Consider the following 12,945-nt stretch of genomic DNA (forward strand, 5'->3'; position numbering starts at 1 on the left):
GCCCACAGCTAACATCTTCCTCAATGGGGAAAAACTGAGAGCTTTTTCCCTGAGATCAGGAACATGACAGGGATGTCCACTCTCACCGTTGTTGTTTAACATAGTGTTGGAAGTTCTAGCATCAGCAATCAGACAACAAAAGGAAATCAAAGGCATCAAAATTGGCAAAGATGAAGTTAAGCTTTCACTTTTTGCAGATGACATGATATTATACATGTAAAACCCAACAGACTCCACCAAAAGTCTGCTAGAACTGATACATGAATTCAGCAAAGTCGCAGGATACAAAATGAATGTACAGAAATCAGTTGCATTCTTATACACTAATAATGAAGCAACAGAAAGACAAATAAAGAAACTGACATTCACAGTTGCACCAAAATGCATAAAATACCTAGGAATAAATCTAACCAAAGATGTAAAAGATCTGTATGCTGAAAACTATAGAAAGCTTATGAAGGAAATTGAAGAAGATACAAGGAAATGGAAAAACATTCCATGCTCATGGGTTGGAAGAATATTGTCAAAATGTCAATACTACCCAAAGCTATCTACACATTCAATGCAATCCCAATCAAACCTGCACCAGCATTCTTCTCAAAGCTAGAACAAGCAATCCTAAAATTCATATGGAACCACAAAAGGCCCCGAATAGCCAAAGTAATTTTGAAGAAGAAGACCAAAGCAGGAGGCATCACAACCCCAGATTTTAGCCTCTATTACAAAGCTGTAATCATCAAGACAGCATGGTATTGGCACAAAAACAGACACATAGACCTATGGAATAGAATAGAAACCCCAGAACTAGACCCACAAAAGTATGGCCAACTCATCTTTGACAAAGCAGGAAAGAACATCCAATGGAAAAAAGACAGTCTCTTTAACAAATGGTGCTGGGAGAACTGGACAGCAACATGCAAAAGGTTGAAACTAGACCATTTTCTCACACCATTCACAAAAATAAACTCAAACTGGATAAAGGACCTGAATGTGAGACAGGAAACCATCAAAACCCTAGAGAAGAAAGCAGGAAAAGGCCTCTCTGACCTCAGCCATAGCAGTTTCTTACTTGACACATCCCCAAAGGCAAGGGAATTAAAAGCAAAAATGAATTACTGGGACCTTATGAAGATAAAAAGCTTCTGCACAGCAAAGGAAACAACCAACAAAACTAAAAGGCAACCAATGGAATGGGAAAAGATATTTGCAAATGACATATCAGACAAAGGGCTAGTATCCAAAATCTATAAAGAGCTCACCAAACTCCACACCCGAAAAACAAATAACCCAGTGAAGAAATGGGCACAAAACATGAATAGACCCTTCTCTAAAGAAGACATCCGGATGGCCAACAGGCACATGAAAAGATGCTCAATATCGCTCCTCATCAGGGAAATCCAAATCAAAACCACACTCAGATATCACCTCACGCCAGTCAGAGTGGCCAAAATGAACAAATCAGGAGACTATAGATGCTGGGGAGGATGTGGAGAAACGGGAACCCTCTTGCACTGTTGGGAATGCAAACTGGTGCAGCCACACTGGAAAACAGTGTGGAGGTTCCTCAAAAAATTAAAAATAGACCTACCCTATGACCCAGCAATAGCACTGCTAGGAATTTACCCAAGGGATACAGGAGTACTGATGCATAGGGGCACTTGTACCCCAATGTTTATAGCAGCACTCTCAACAATAGCCAAATGATGGAAAGAGCCTAAATGTCCATCAACTGATGAATGGATAAAGAAATTGTGGTTTATATACACAATGGAGTACTACGTGGCAATGAGAAAGAATGAAATATGGCCCTTTGTAGCAACGTGGATGGAACTGGAGAGTGTGATGCTAAGTGAAGTAAGCCATACAGAGAAAGACAGATACCATATGGTTTCACTTTTATGTGGATCCTGAGAAACTTAACAGAAACCCATGGGGGAGGGGAAGGGGAAAAAAAAGAGGTTAGAGTGGGAGAGAGCCAAAGCATAAGAAGCTCTTAAAAACTGAGAACAAACTGAGGGTTGATGGGGGATGGGAGGGGGGGAGGGTGGGTGATGGGTATTGAGGAGGGCATCTTTTGGGATGAGCTCTGGGTGTTGTATGGAAACCAATTTGACAATAAATTTCATATATTAAAAAAATAAGTAAAAAAAATAAAAAAAATAAAAATACCTTTGCTCAATATTCTTTGAATTTAGCACCAATTTCATCCCAAATTTTCCCACACCAGTATGTAAATGTGTGCTAGACCCATTCTTTATACCTGGTATTCTTCTGTTGTCTTCTGGAAGAAACATCTCCTAGAGCCTGCTGCACAGGCTCCTGTCTGGGTTTCTTTCTCTCTGTTTTATGTTACTTCTCTTACACCTTTACCTCTCTTGTGTATTGAATACCCTGGATTGGGGAGCTCCCCGTACTGATTTATTCTCTCATTTTGATGGAGTCTACCCTCCTGAGTAGCCTCCTGAGAAAAGCAAAAATAAAAACAACAACAAAAAAAAACTATATGAAAAATGAGTTATTTGGCATCTTGCGTGTTTGAAAACGATTTTATTTTATGGTTGCACTTAATTCAAGGTGGACTAGGTTAGAATTCTCAGTTGGAAATAATTTTCTTTCAGAATTTTAGAAAACATTTTGTTACAAACATTTCTGAACATATAAAAAAGCAGAGTTCAGAGAAGTTCCGTGTGCTCATCCCCAAACTAGTGGCCTCAACAGTCATCAGCACTTTGCCTACTTACTCCACCCGTCCCTCCACCTACTACCTATTGGTTTGTTTTGCTGGAACATTTTCGAACAAATTTCATACATCATCTCATTTCACCTCTAGCTGATTCAGAATGAATCTCCACAATAAAACAAAGAACTTTTTTTTTTTTTTTACATAAGCACGGTGCCATTATCACACTGAACAAAATTAACAATAATTCCTTTATATTACCCCAAAAACAAATCCGTATTCAACTTTCTCTGATTTGCCTGTGAATAACTTTTATAGATACTTTGTTTGGTTCAAGATCCAAACAATTTCTACTCATTGTATTTGGTTGTTACGTTTCTGAAAGTTTTAAGCCCCCAAATCTCCTTCTCTCTTTAGGCCCCAAATCTCCTCCTCCACAATATCCCTACCCTTTCCCCACCCAGTGCCCTTGACTTATTGAAGTGATAAGAATGCTCCATGTTCTGGATTTGGCTGATTGCCTCCTCATAGTAGGCTGACTTGTTTTTCTATTTCCCATATTTCTTGTGGACCAAAGATAGGCTTAAAGCGTTGAGTAGCTTCTATCTAGTTCTGCTGTCTCCCAAGAATGCTCCATAGGTGGTAAGAGCCTCTCACTTTTAGTTATCCTAAGCTAGAACAGTGGTTCAAGTAGTGATAGCCTGATCTCATCTTTGTAATGTTCACCAGTTTTTCACATGTTATTTTAATATCTGTTAATGATGATCATCTAGTCAGTAATCTTATTATGGAAGTTGTAAGATGATATTTCTATCATTTCCATTCATATATTATTGGAAATCTTATTTTTAAAAAATGTTTCAATGTTTATTTCTTTTTGAAAGAGAGAGAGAGAGTGAGAGTGGGGGAAGGACACAGAGAGAGAGGGAGACACAGAATCTGTAGCAGGCTCTGAGCCATCAGGACAGAGCCTGACGGAGGGCTCAAACTCACAGTTCGCGAGATCATGACCTGAGCCAGACGCTCACCCAACTGAGCCACCCAGGCACCCTTGGAAACCTTCTGATTGAATGACTCTTCCTTATTTAGGAGGGCTGAACAGTTTATACTAGAGGAATAAGATAATCTTTCCCATTTAATTACTTTCAGGGTAGTGTGCCTTGGAAGCCTCTTCTATTGTCAAATGAATTTTATCTTTTTTTTTAATCCTTATGAACCAATGACTTTTTAATAGTTAATTTGTTTTAATCAATTGCTGTCATTATGTGTTTGATGGTTAGATTGCCTATTGGCTAGCAGAAGCCTCTTGCCCTCAGAGATTTAAAGGCATTGATCCACTGGCTTTTTAAAATTGCCGTTTTTTAAATCCTTTAAGTAAAACGAACTTTGTTTCTCTCTGAAAGTTTGTGGGATCATTTCTTTGTCTCTGATGTTCCAACATGTCATAATGATGGAACTATTTTCTTTCTTTTTCCTGGACTTGCTTATTTACTTAGGTGACCTTTTCAGTCCGCAAATGTATGTCTTCCAGTTCTGGGAGATTTTATTTAACTACAAGTTTGATAATTATTTTCCCACCCTTTTCTCTGTCTCTCTTTCTAGTATTCTTATTTAGATGTTGGATCTTTTTCTTATTTTTGTCTCTCATATTTTTTTCAGTCCGTGTGTTTTTGCTTTACTTTCTGGGACATTTCTACAAGTTAATCTTTTCTGCTGAGATTTTTAATTTTGACATCATTAGCTTTAATTTTAACTTTTCACCTATTGTTTTTAATATCCAGTGGAAAAGAATATTTTGTGTTCTCTGAATATTTCCTTTCATAGTCTTTTACCCTTTTCATGGGCATAATGTCAACTTCTTATCTCTCTGAGGGATTAATAACAGGGATTTTTGAGAATGTACTCTTCCTGTGTAAGATTAGGGACTAACGCAAGATGTTTTTCACTTCTGACATCAACTTCAAATTTGGTGTTCACATGACGAGCTTCAGATTTGATACTTTATGAGGACTCGCAGAGCTCACAGAAAGCAGTTATACTGATAGTTATGGTTTAGTACAGTGAATGGATACAGATTGAAATCAGCCAAGGGCAGAGACACATGGGCTGGAGTCCAGGAAAATTCTGAACACAGAACTTCCAGTTGTCTTCTCCAAGTAGATTTGTGGACAGTGTTACTGGCTCTTGGCAACAGCATGTGATTGGTCACGGAAAGTACTGCCAACCAAGGAAGTTCACCCGACCTTAGTGTCCAGAGTTTCTCTTGGAGCTCAGTCACACAGACAAGTCAGCTTGCCACATGGCTGACTTGAGTCTCCAGCCCCTCTGGAGGTCCAGCTCCTAGCGCACTACCCAGGCCCCTATTATAAATCACCTTTGAGTCTCTAGTGTGGCCTAGGGCCTCCGGGTAAACAAAGACACTTTTATCAGGCAGGACATTCCAGAGCCTTAGAGTTTACTTCCCAGGGTGTAGTCTTCTTCAGAGTGATTTTTCTTTTTGCTGGTTTTTGCCTCTGTATTTCACCTGTAGGTGTTTTTTTTTTTTTTTTTTTTTTTTTTTTTTTCAGACATCAGGGGATTTTTACTATTTGCATATATTTAAGAGCAGAGAAACAAAAAGTTGATAGTAGCTATGTTTGTATGGGTAGGGTTATCTGCCTGGGTAATCTTTTGAATCCCTTATGCTAGTATATTTAAATTATTTTAAGACTTTTCCTTTGGGGATGGTCAGATTTCCCAGAGAATGCTCTTCTGCTTTTTTGCCTAGAGAGTACAGAAGTAGCTGCCAGAATTCTGGGATCTGAGCTGGAAAAGAAGACAGGGAATTTCAACATTCAGTCTGTACGCATTCACACAATCTCTCTGAGCATCGTGTCCCCATTCTTAGCTATGTTTGGTGCCATGCAGCCCCCAGACCCTCTGTTCTACCTTTCCCCTAGGATAAACCTCCAGCTTTCTAGCAGTGAAAGGGATGAATTGTTAAATTGATTTTCAGCTGTCCTCGTATTTTTAGCACCGTCTTTGTCCCTACTTCCAGAGTTGCCTGGTGTCACGGATTCCTATTCTTTTAGGATTCTGTGTTGAAATCAGATTAATTCTCAGCTTTTCCCACTGCTGATTTAGGATCGAACTTTGGAGCCTCACATATGGTTATAAAGGCTGTGCATTGCACCCATGTGAGTGGTCTGTGTGTGAATGGCACCATATGCAATTAGTGCCCTAGGACTGTGAAGCACGCAAGATGGCCCAGCTTAGATTTTCTTGGACCTAATAAAGGAGTTACACCTCCTCTTTCTACATTACGTTGTCCAACATTTTGTTTCTGTTTTCTTCTCTTCACTTGTACTTGAACTTATCATTATTATGTTTAATCCCTTACTGTTGTTTTAGTATGAGCTGGCAGGAAGAACTGTTAAACGTGTGTGTTCACTATCTTCCGCCAGAATTCTCCCAATAGGTTTTCTGTGTTCTAACAACACAGTCTACATATGCTTACGGTTTCAAGCATGTATAATTTTGCATCCAAAGAGGTCCTTGTCCCCAAGTTCTAAGCAGTCTGACAACCATCAGGATTTGCAAAGGTGACGGTGGTGGCAACTGTAACGTACAATTAAACTATGAAGTTGTGGGGATGGGCGTGTTTGGTTCATGCTGTTAGCAGCCACTAGGAGTTGCCTATAAGAGGTCAGCAAATGGGTTAGATGGGAGAAATATGATGGCAGCTGTGCATCTGAGAATGCCCCTTAGGTACAGAGATGGGGGAACAAGGAATGAATGAGAAAGCTTGGCTTAGGCATTCTTACTCAAATTAAGAGGCAGTGTCATGGATGCAACTGAACTGAGCAGTAGCTAGCTGTGCCTGTTGGCTCCACTGTCTATTACTTTTTTCTCCTAGGCTTCTGGGTCTTTCAGATGGAGTGTCTTATACATGCACATTGTAACTGAACTATTTATTGAGTGCCTACTACTTGTTACATAAGTCCCTACTAATCATTCATTCTTTAGTGAGAATTTAAAATACAGATGCCCCGTGGGAGAGATAGCATGTTACATTTTGTACTTGTCCACCCCGAGTCAGTCAATAAATGTATGCAGCTCATCTTAACTGGTTACTCTTAAATGGTTAAGAGGAAGACAGTAAGGGAGTGAATATGTATAGTGAATAAAAGCACTAATATTGCTTCCCAACTCTGTTTTGTATGGAAGTATTCAATGAAATTACCTACCAGTTCTTGTTGGGGAAGAAAACATAGCTTTGTGGTTAAGATTGATGGGGAAAAGTGTGAGAAACATTCCTTTGATCCAACAGCTGAAAACACTTGAGAAACACACACATCTAGAAACAAGAAAAAGTCCTTTCAGTATTTTTATTGGCTCCATACTCATGAATTTATCATTAATTTTTTTTTAAAAATTAAAATTTTATTACTATACAGTGGCTCTGGTCATAACAAAAGAAGGTTCTGTATGACCAGGATGTAGCATCTGGTGCTGCTTCTTTTGGGAATGCTATTTGAGAGAATGAAGTCTATTCTCTCTGGAGGTGAATTTGCACACCAGAAGTCATGCAGAAATAGTGCTTCTAGAAAACAGAATGGCACCATCTTGTTTTAAGAAGTACTGCAAGAGAAAGCAGACTTAGACCCGAGTGCCCTACTTCATATGTGGAACAGTTACAGATGCTCCCCTGCAACGTGTCACCATGGGGAATGGAACCTGGCACATCCAGTTGAGAGCAAGGGATGCCATCATAGCCAAGGGTACGTATAGGTACAAATGGGACAGCTCATGGGCCCTTTACATTGACCACATGCTCAAGTTCACAGAACAGATGCCATGCAGCCCTGGAAGGATGTCCTCTGACTTCAGTTGGTAGGTCTTGGCTGTGGGAAAGGGAGGCTTGTGATGTGGCTGTTATAGTTGAGTTAAAACTCAGTCTTGTTCTGTTTTGATAGTCAGGAGGCCACAGTTGCTGTGGTGATGGTCAGACGTGGCCAGAGCCCTTAAGTGTGATATGAGGTAGAGAAAGGAAGAGGGGTTTTAGGAGATGAGGAAGCCAAAGGCAGAGACACTTAAAAAAAAAAAAGCAATAATAATTTATTAGAAAAAAACTTTTTTTTGGCAACCATCACCACTACTTATTTCCAGAACTATTTCATCATCTCAAACAGACACCCTGTACCCATTGAGCAATAAACTTCCCATACTGTCCTTCCCCCAGCCCCTGTTAACCTCTGCTTCTCTGTTTCTATGAACTGCCTGTTCTAGATACCTCATATAAGGGGTGTCATATGCTTGTCCTTTTGTGTCTGGCTGTTTTTCAGTTAACATAATGTTTTCAATGTTTGTCTGTTCACCTCTTGATGGATGCCTTGAGTGGATTCTACCTCTTGGATGTTGCTAATGCTGGAGTGAATGCTAGGGTACACATATTTGAGTTCCTGTTTTCTCTTCTTTTCTTTTCTTTTCTTTTTTTTTTTTTTTTTTTTTTTTTTTGTCGTTTAAGTACATTACCCAAAAGTAGAATTGCCAGGTCATATGGAAGTTCTTTGTTAAACATTGAGGAACAGAGAAGAGCTTTTAAGAGTGAAGTTTATTTTGGGGCACCTGGGTGGCTCAGTCGGCTAAGCATCAGATTTCGGCTCAGGTCATGATCTCACCTTTCATGAGTTTGAGCCCCGCATTGGGCTCTGTGCTGACAGGTCAGGACCTGGAGCCTGCTTCAGATTCTGTATCTCCCTCTCTCTCTGCCCCTCCCCTGCTCATGCTCTCTCTCTCTCTCAAAAACAAATAAAAACATTAAAAAAATTTTAGAAAAAAGAATGGCTGTGCCCTTTAAAAAAAAAGAGTGAAGCTTATTTTCTTTTCCTAAATGTTTATTTGTTTTTGACAGAGAGAGAGTGAGAGAGAGCGCGCGCATGATCTGGGGAGGGGAAGAGAGAGGGGGGGACAGAGGGTCTGGAGCGGGCTCTGTGGTGACAGCAGAGAGCCCCATGGGGGGCTCAAACTCATGAACTGTAAGATCAAGACCTGAGCCAAAGTTGAACGCTTAACTGACTGAGTCACCCAGGCTCCCCTAGTTTATCTTTTTCTTAATGGGATACTGAAAGGATGAGATCTGGTGAAGTTGTTTGCAAGCATTCCTTAGTTTCCAGAAGTTTCTCTTGGTAAGTGGTTGTTATTGGGTCTTGTTGAAATGGCATTATATGCATGGATTAGGATTGTTTCCCTCTTTTATTTTCGGGATCACTAAAAAGGTCTCGGCTGAATAAGGTCTATCATAATGACTTCTATTTGAGATGGTGGGAAAATACACCAGGACACAGGGTGAGAGGGGCTGCCTCTGTGTTTCCTGGCCCCACTTACGTTGTGCCCTTCATGTCTGGTGATTTGCTGCTGTGTCGTTCAGGGGCAGAAGAATGTGACAGCCATCTGGGAATTTTGTGGTCTAAGTATCTTTTCTTTTTCTTCCTGGACTCTTGGAGCATTTTTCTTAAGTTTCTGGTTAAGTTTCCCCACACTGTTCCTGAGTCAGGATCCTGTTGATTTGGTGGTGGGAATTATTAGAAGTACTGTGTCTTCGGAAAACAAGACATACGCTAGTGTGATGGCCGCATCATGGCCATGGAGTGGAGACTTTGGATGTTGTCAACCATTACTGATAGATGAAAGTAATTGGTATGGCCTCTGAACTAGAGTTGCCAGATGATATTGCATCAGAACTGGAGTTGCCAGATAAAATAACAACACGCTCAGCTAAATTTCTATTAGGTAAACAATGGGCACTTTTTTTTTAGTATAAGTGTAAGTATATCCTATGCAGTACTTGGGATATACTTATACTAAAAATCAGTCATTTTGGGGCACCTGGGTAGCTCAGTTGGTTAAGCGTCTGACTTCGGCTCAGGTCATGATCTCATGGTCCGTGAGTTCGAGCCCTGTGTCGGGCTCTGTGCTGACAGCTCAGAGCCTGGAGCCTGCTTGGGATTCTGTCTCCCTCTTTCTCTGCTCCTCCCCCACTTGCACTCTGTCTCAAAAATAAACAGTAAAAATGCAGATGCTCAGGTTCTATCCTATGGAATCAGAATCTGCATAAAAAATCATTTTTTTTTCTGAAATTCTAATTTAATTAGGTGTCGTATATTTTTATTTGCTACATCTGGCTACCTTCCTGAGAGCACTAAATGCTTGTAAAGCCCTTTCTTTCCTTCAGAGTGTTCTTCAGCACAGGTGCCTCCTGCCCAATGCAGCTGGCTCGTGTTTCCCACGACAACCAGGGTGTCCGCTGTGGAGCCTGGCGGGTAACACTGGCACGTCGGAGAGGCGGTTACATGGATATGCTCCGAGGGGCCAGTGTATCCATAATACAGGGACTTGATTTTCAAACCTGGAGGTTGAAATCTTGACTGAATTGAGACAGTGCGTGTTCAGACCTCGGAGAGGTGGGGAATTAGGAGAGAGGGGTGGGTAGAGTTCTGGGAAAAGGGGAACAGGGATCAGATGAGCCACCTTGTCCGCATTTGTGTCCCAAGTACCATCATCCCAGGCGTGAGTTGATGGTCAGCCGTTACCTTTGGTTCCAGCACCTGGCTCTGGTCAGCATGGACGGGCCCTCAAAACCGAGTCCTTCCCTTTACAGCTCCTGCCCCCTGGTGAAGTTTTCTCCTGCGGCTTTGCAGCTCCAAGATTTCATGTATCTGAATCTTGTCCTATTCTATATTTTATATTTTAAGCCCAATGATTATAGCCCCTGCAGCTGCTAGGTAAAGTTAGGCAAGTTCCATCCAGATTGGCTTTCCGATGAGGTTTGATAAATTAAATTATGGTCATGTGTAGAGGAGTGAGTGGGGAATGCTGATTTGGATGCATGTCCTAATGCCTCAGCAGCACAGAGCTCCCCAAATCTCTTTTTTTCCTTTCTCATGCTCTCTTGCTGTCTCTTTTTTAGATTAAAGAATTCTTTCTCTCTTCTCCCCACCCAAACCAACAGAAGCCAATGTCCTGCGTTTCATAGGAAAGGGTTACTTTTATAAAGCATGGGTGTGCTGTAAAAGGCATCTGAGGAGCTCATCTAGGTTGTTTTCAGCTTACTTTCTTTTTGACAGCTTTAAAGGGCCTTTTAAAATTGCCAGGAGAGTAGATTCATATTTTTATCATTCCACCTGCATAGCATTTTAGACACATTTATATTCCTGAAAGCATAATAGTACATAACATTTAGCATTTAATTTATGACTCCTGCCACATCTGGTATAAAACTCCTTCTGAAGCAATAAATCAACCTCTTCATGTCAAATTGCCATTCATTCTTTGACCTCCTCCATAATTTATGGTTTGTGAGTGCAAAATGGGAGAAGCAGCTTAAATCAAGTGGGTTTTAATTAACAATCTTAGAAAATTCAGAATATTTGCAATTTATTCATGAGGGGAAAGGACTTTGTTGGTGGAAAGAAAAGTGTGGGGGGAAGCAGCCTATTTTCATGGGTAGAAATTGAAGTCTGTGCTGGGTGCTTCAGAACCACAACATGAGGATTTTTCTGTACTTTGAGCCAGGAAAACAAAGTGATTCTGATAGGAAAAGCCATCCAAGCTCCTAGGACAGAATTCATTTTCTAGGAGAGATTTTGAGAGGAAAGAGTAGGGGGAGACAAGGCACCACCTTCTGCTCAGTGCAGCCTTTAACAGAGTTGCCTGGCTGCTGACACGGTGCCTTTCATGTCAACCAATTTTATTTCTAAGCTTTTCACAGTGTGTCCTAAGTAGCTTCTATTAGCATTGTCCTGTCCGTTTCCTTGGCAACAGAGCTGGTCAATTTAGACACCATTTAAGAGCTGTGCAAAAAGCAACAGCCAGCAGTGTGATGGGCAAAATTACAGAGAGCAAGCTGAATACAATCCTTGCTGGAGGAGACGTGTTTTCTTCCAGGGCCCATTTTATTTTAATTAAAATCGAAAAGCTCTTTTAAACAAGGCCCTGGATTAAGCACAGGCCAGAGTCATCGGCTGTACGACTGTACGGCCACATTCCTTAATGTTGTCTCTTTAACCTTAACGGATTGCTTGTACTTTCTCTTTCTTTCTTTTCTTCCTTCCTTCTTCTTCTCTTTTTGTTTTTTTAAAGAAAATCTTCATGGTTTTATTGTATCACGAGGCATTGTAACATCTGAACAAATCAATATCTGGGCGATGAGGCAGCTGCTTTATCTTTCACTTTTTTGGGTTACTAGAGCAACTTGTCAGTAGATTAAAAAAAAAAAAGGAAGAAGAAAACCTTTGCATTACTTAAGTCTTTCCGAGGCATGTACCGGTCCAACACAAACTTCTGGCAGATGCACCTGGTCTGGCATGCAGACATCCCGCACGACACCTGGGTAGTGTGCCTGGCTCCCTCTCCCACTGCAGGACTCATTTAGGGATGGGATTTGGAGCATCTGCAGAATGCGAATAGTGTCAGGAAGAGGAGGGGGAGGAGACAGCAAGAGTGCCTGGCTGGGAGGGGGAGGAGGTCAGTTTGTGCAGGGCAAGCCTGATCATGCCATTGCTGCAAACCCAAGCATCGTTGATGTTCTTTAGTAGGAACGTGTGGTGGAACCCCACAATGGGGTCTCCACCGACCTTGAGCTGGCCCACAACCATGCTGATGATGCAACTGTCCGGCACAGGATGATGGTCTTGCGCCACGATGCCGTGCTGGGTTTTCTGGAACGGAGGCTAGACAATTTCTCTACATGGCATCTTGCCCTAGGAATTGTTGTCCTTCCCGTGATGTGTCAATACAAATTGTGCCTAGTTGGAGTCTGTTGTTATCAGCTAACTGGTAATAATTTCGAATGAAGCCGGATCCGGTCTGCTCCCAAATTCGCTTGTCTCCCATTCTGGAGTATCATCCGACCTCATTGAGACCTTCAGGATGGCTTCTCCTGTGACTTCCAAGAGGGTTGTTGACACATACATCATTTCCGACTTCACTCCAGTCGTCTGCAGGCTGACTGAGGCCAGGACCTCTGAGGAGCAGAAGTGACCTTGACCTTTCACCCACTGGGCTCCAGCCTTCACAGACCCTCGGGTCTCCCAGGGGCTGGCTCCATGGCCATGGTGGCAGTCTCCTTGCACTTTTTCAGATAAACAAGGACGAAAACCCTAGGGGCAGCATGGTAGCTTGTCACTAATCTTTAGAGTAAATACAGAACAGAGAGAGATGACTCTTCATGTCTGCACTTGTGGGTAAGTGGAACAGGAGAGAACCTCCAGCTGTACACACAATGA

General features: G+C 41.5%; 1 protein-coding gene across 1 annotated transcript; it reads right to left on the minus strand.

Annotated features, from left to right (window-relative positions):
* Window positions 1-12,129: 12,129 nt before the first annotated feature.
* Window positions 12,130-12,553, minus strand: LOC122219302 (nuclear transport factor 2-like). The gene is given in 3 exon segments (XM_042937479.1): window positions 12,130-12,389; window positions 12,392-12,409; window positions 12,412-12,553. Coding segments are annotated over 3 exon segments (420 nt in total).
* Between the last annotated feature and the right edge of the window lie 392 nt (window positions 12,554-12,945).

This window comes from Panthera leo, chromosome B2 (assembly GCF_018350215.1).
Source record: "Panthera leo isolate Ple1 chromosome B2, P.leo_Ple1_pat1.1, whole genome shotgun sequence".
Classification (NCBI taxonomy): Eukaryota; Metazoa; Chordata; class Mammalia; order Carnivora; family Felidae; genus Panthera; species Panthera leo.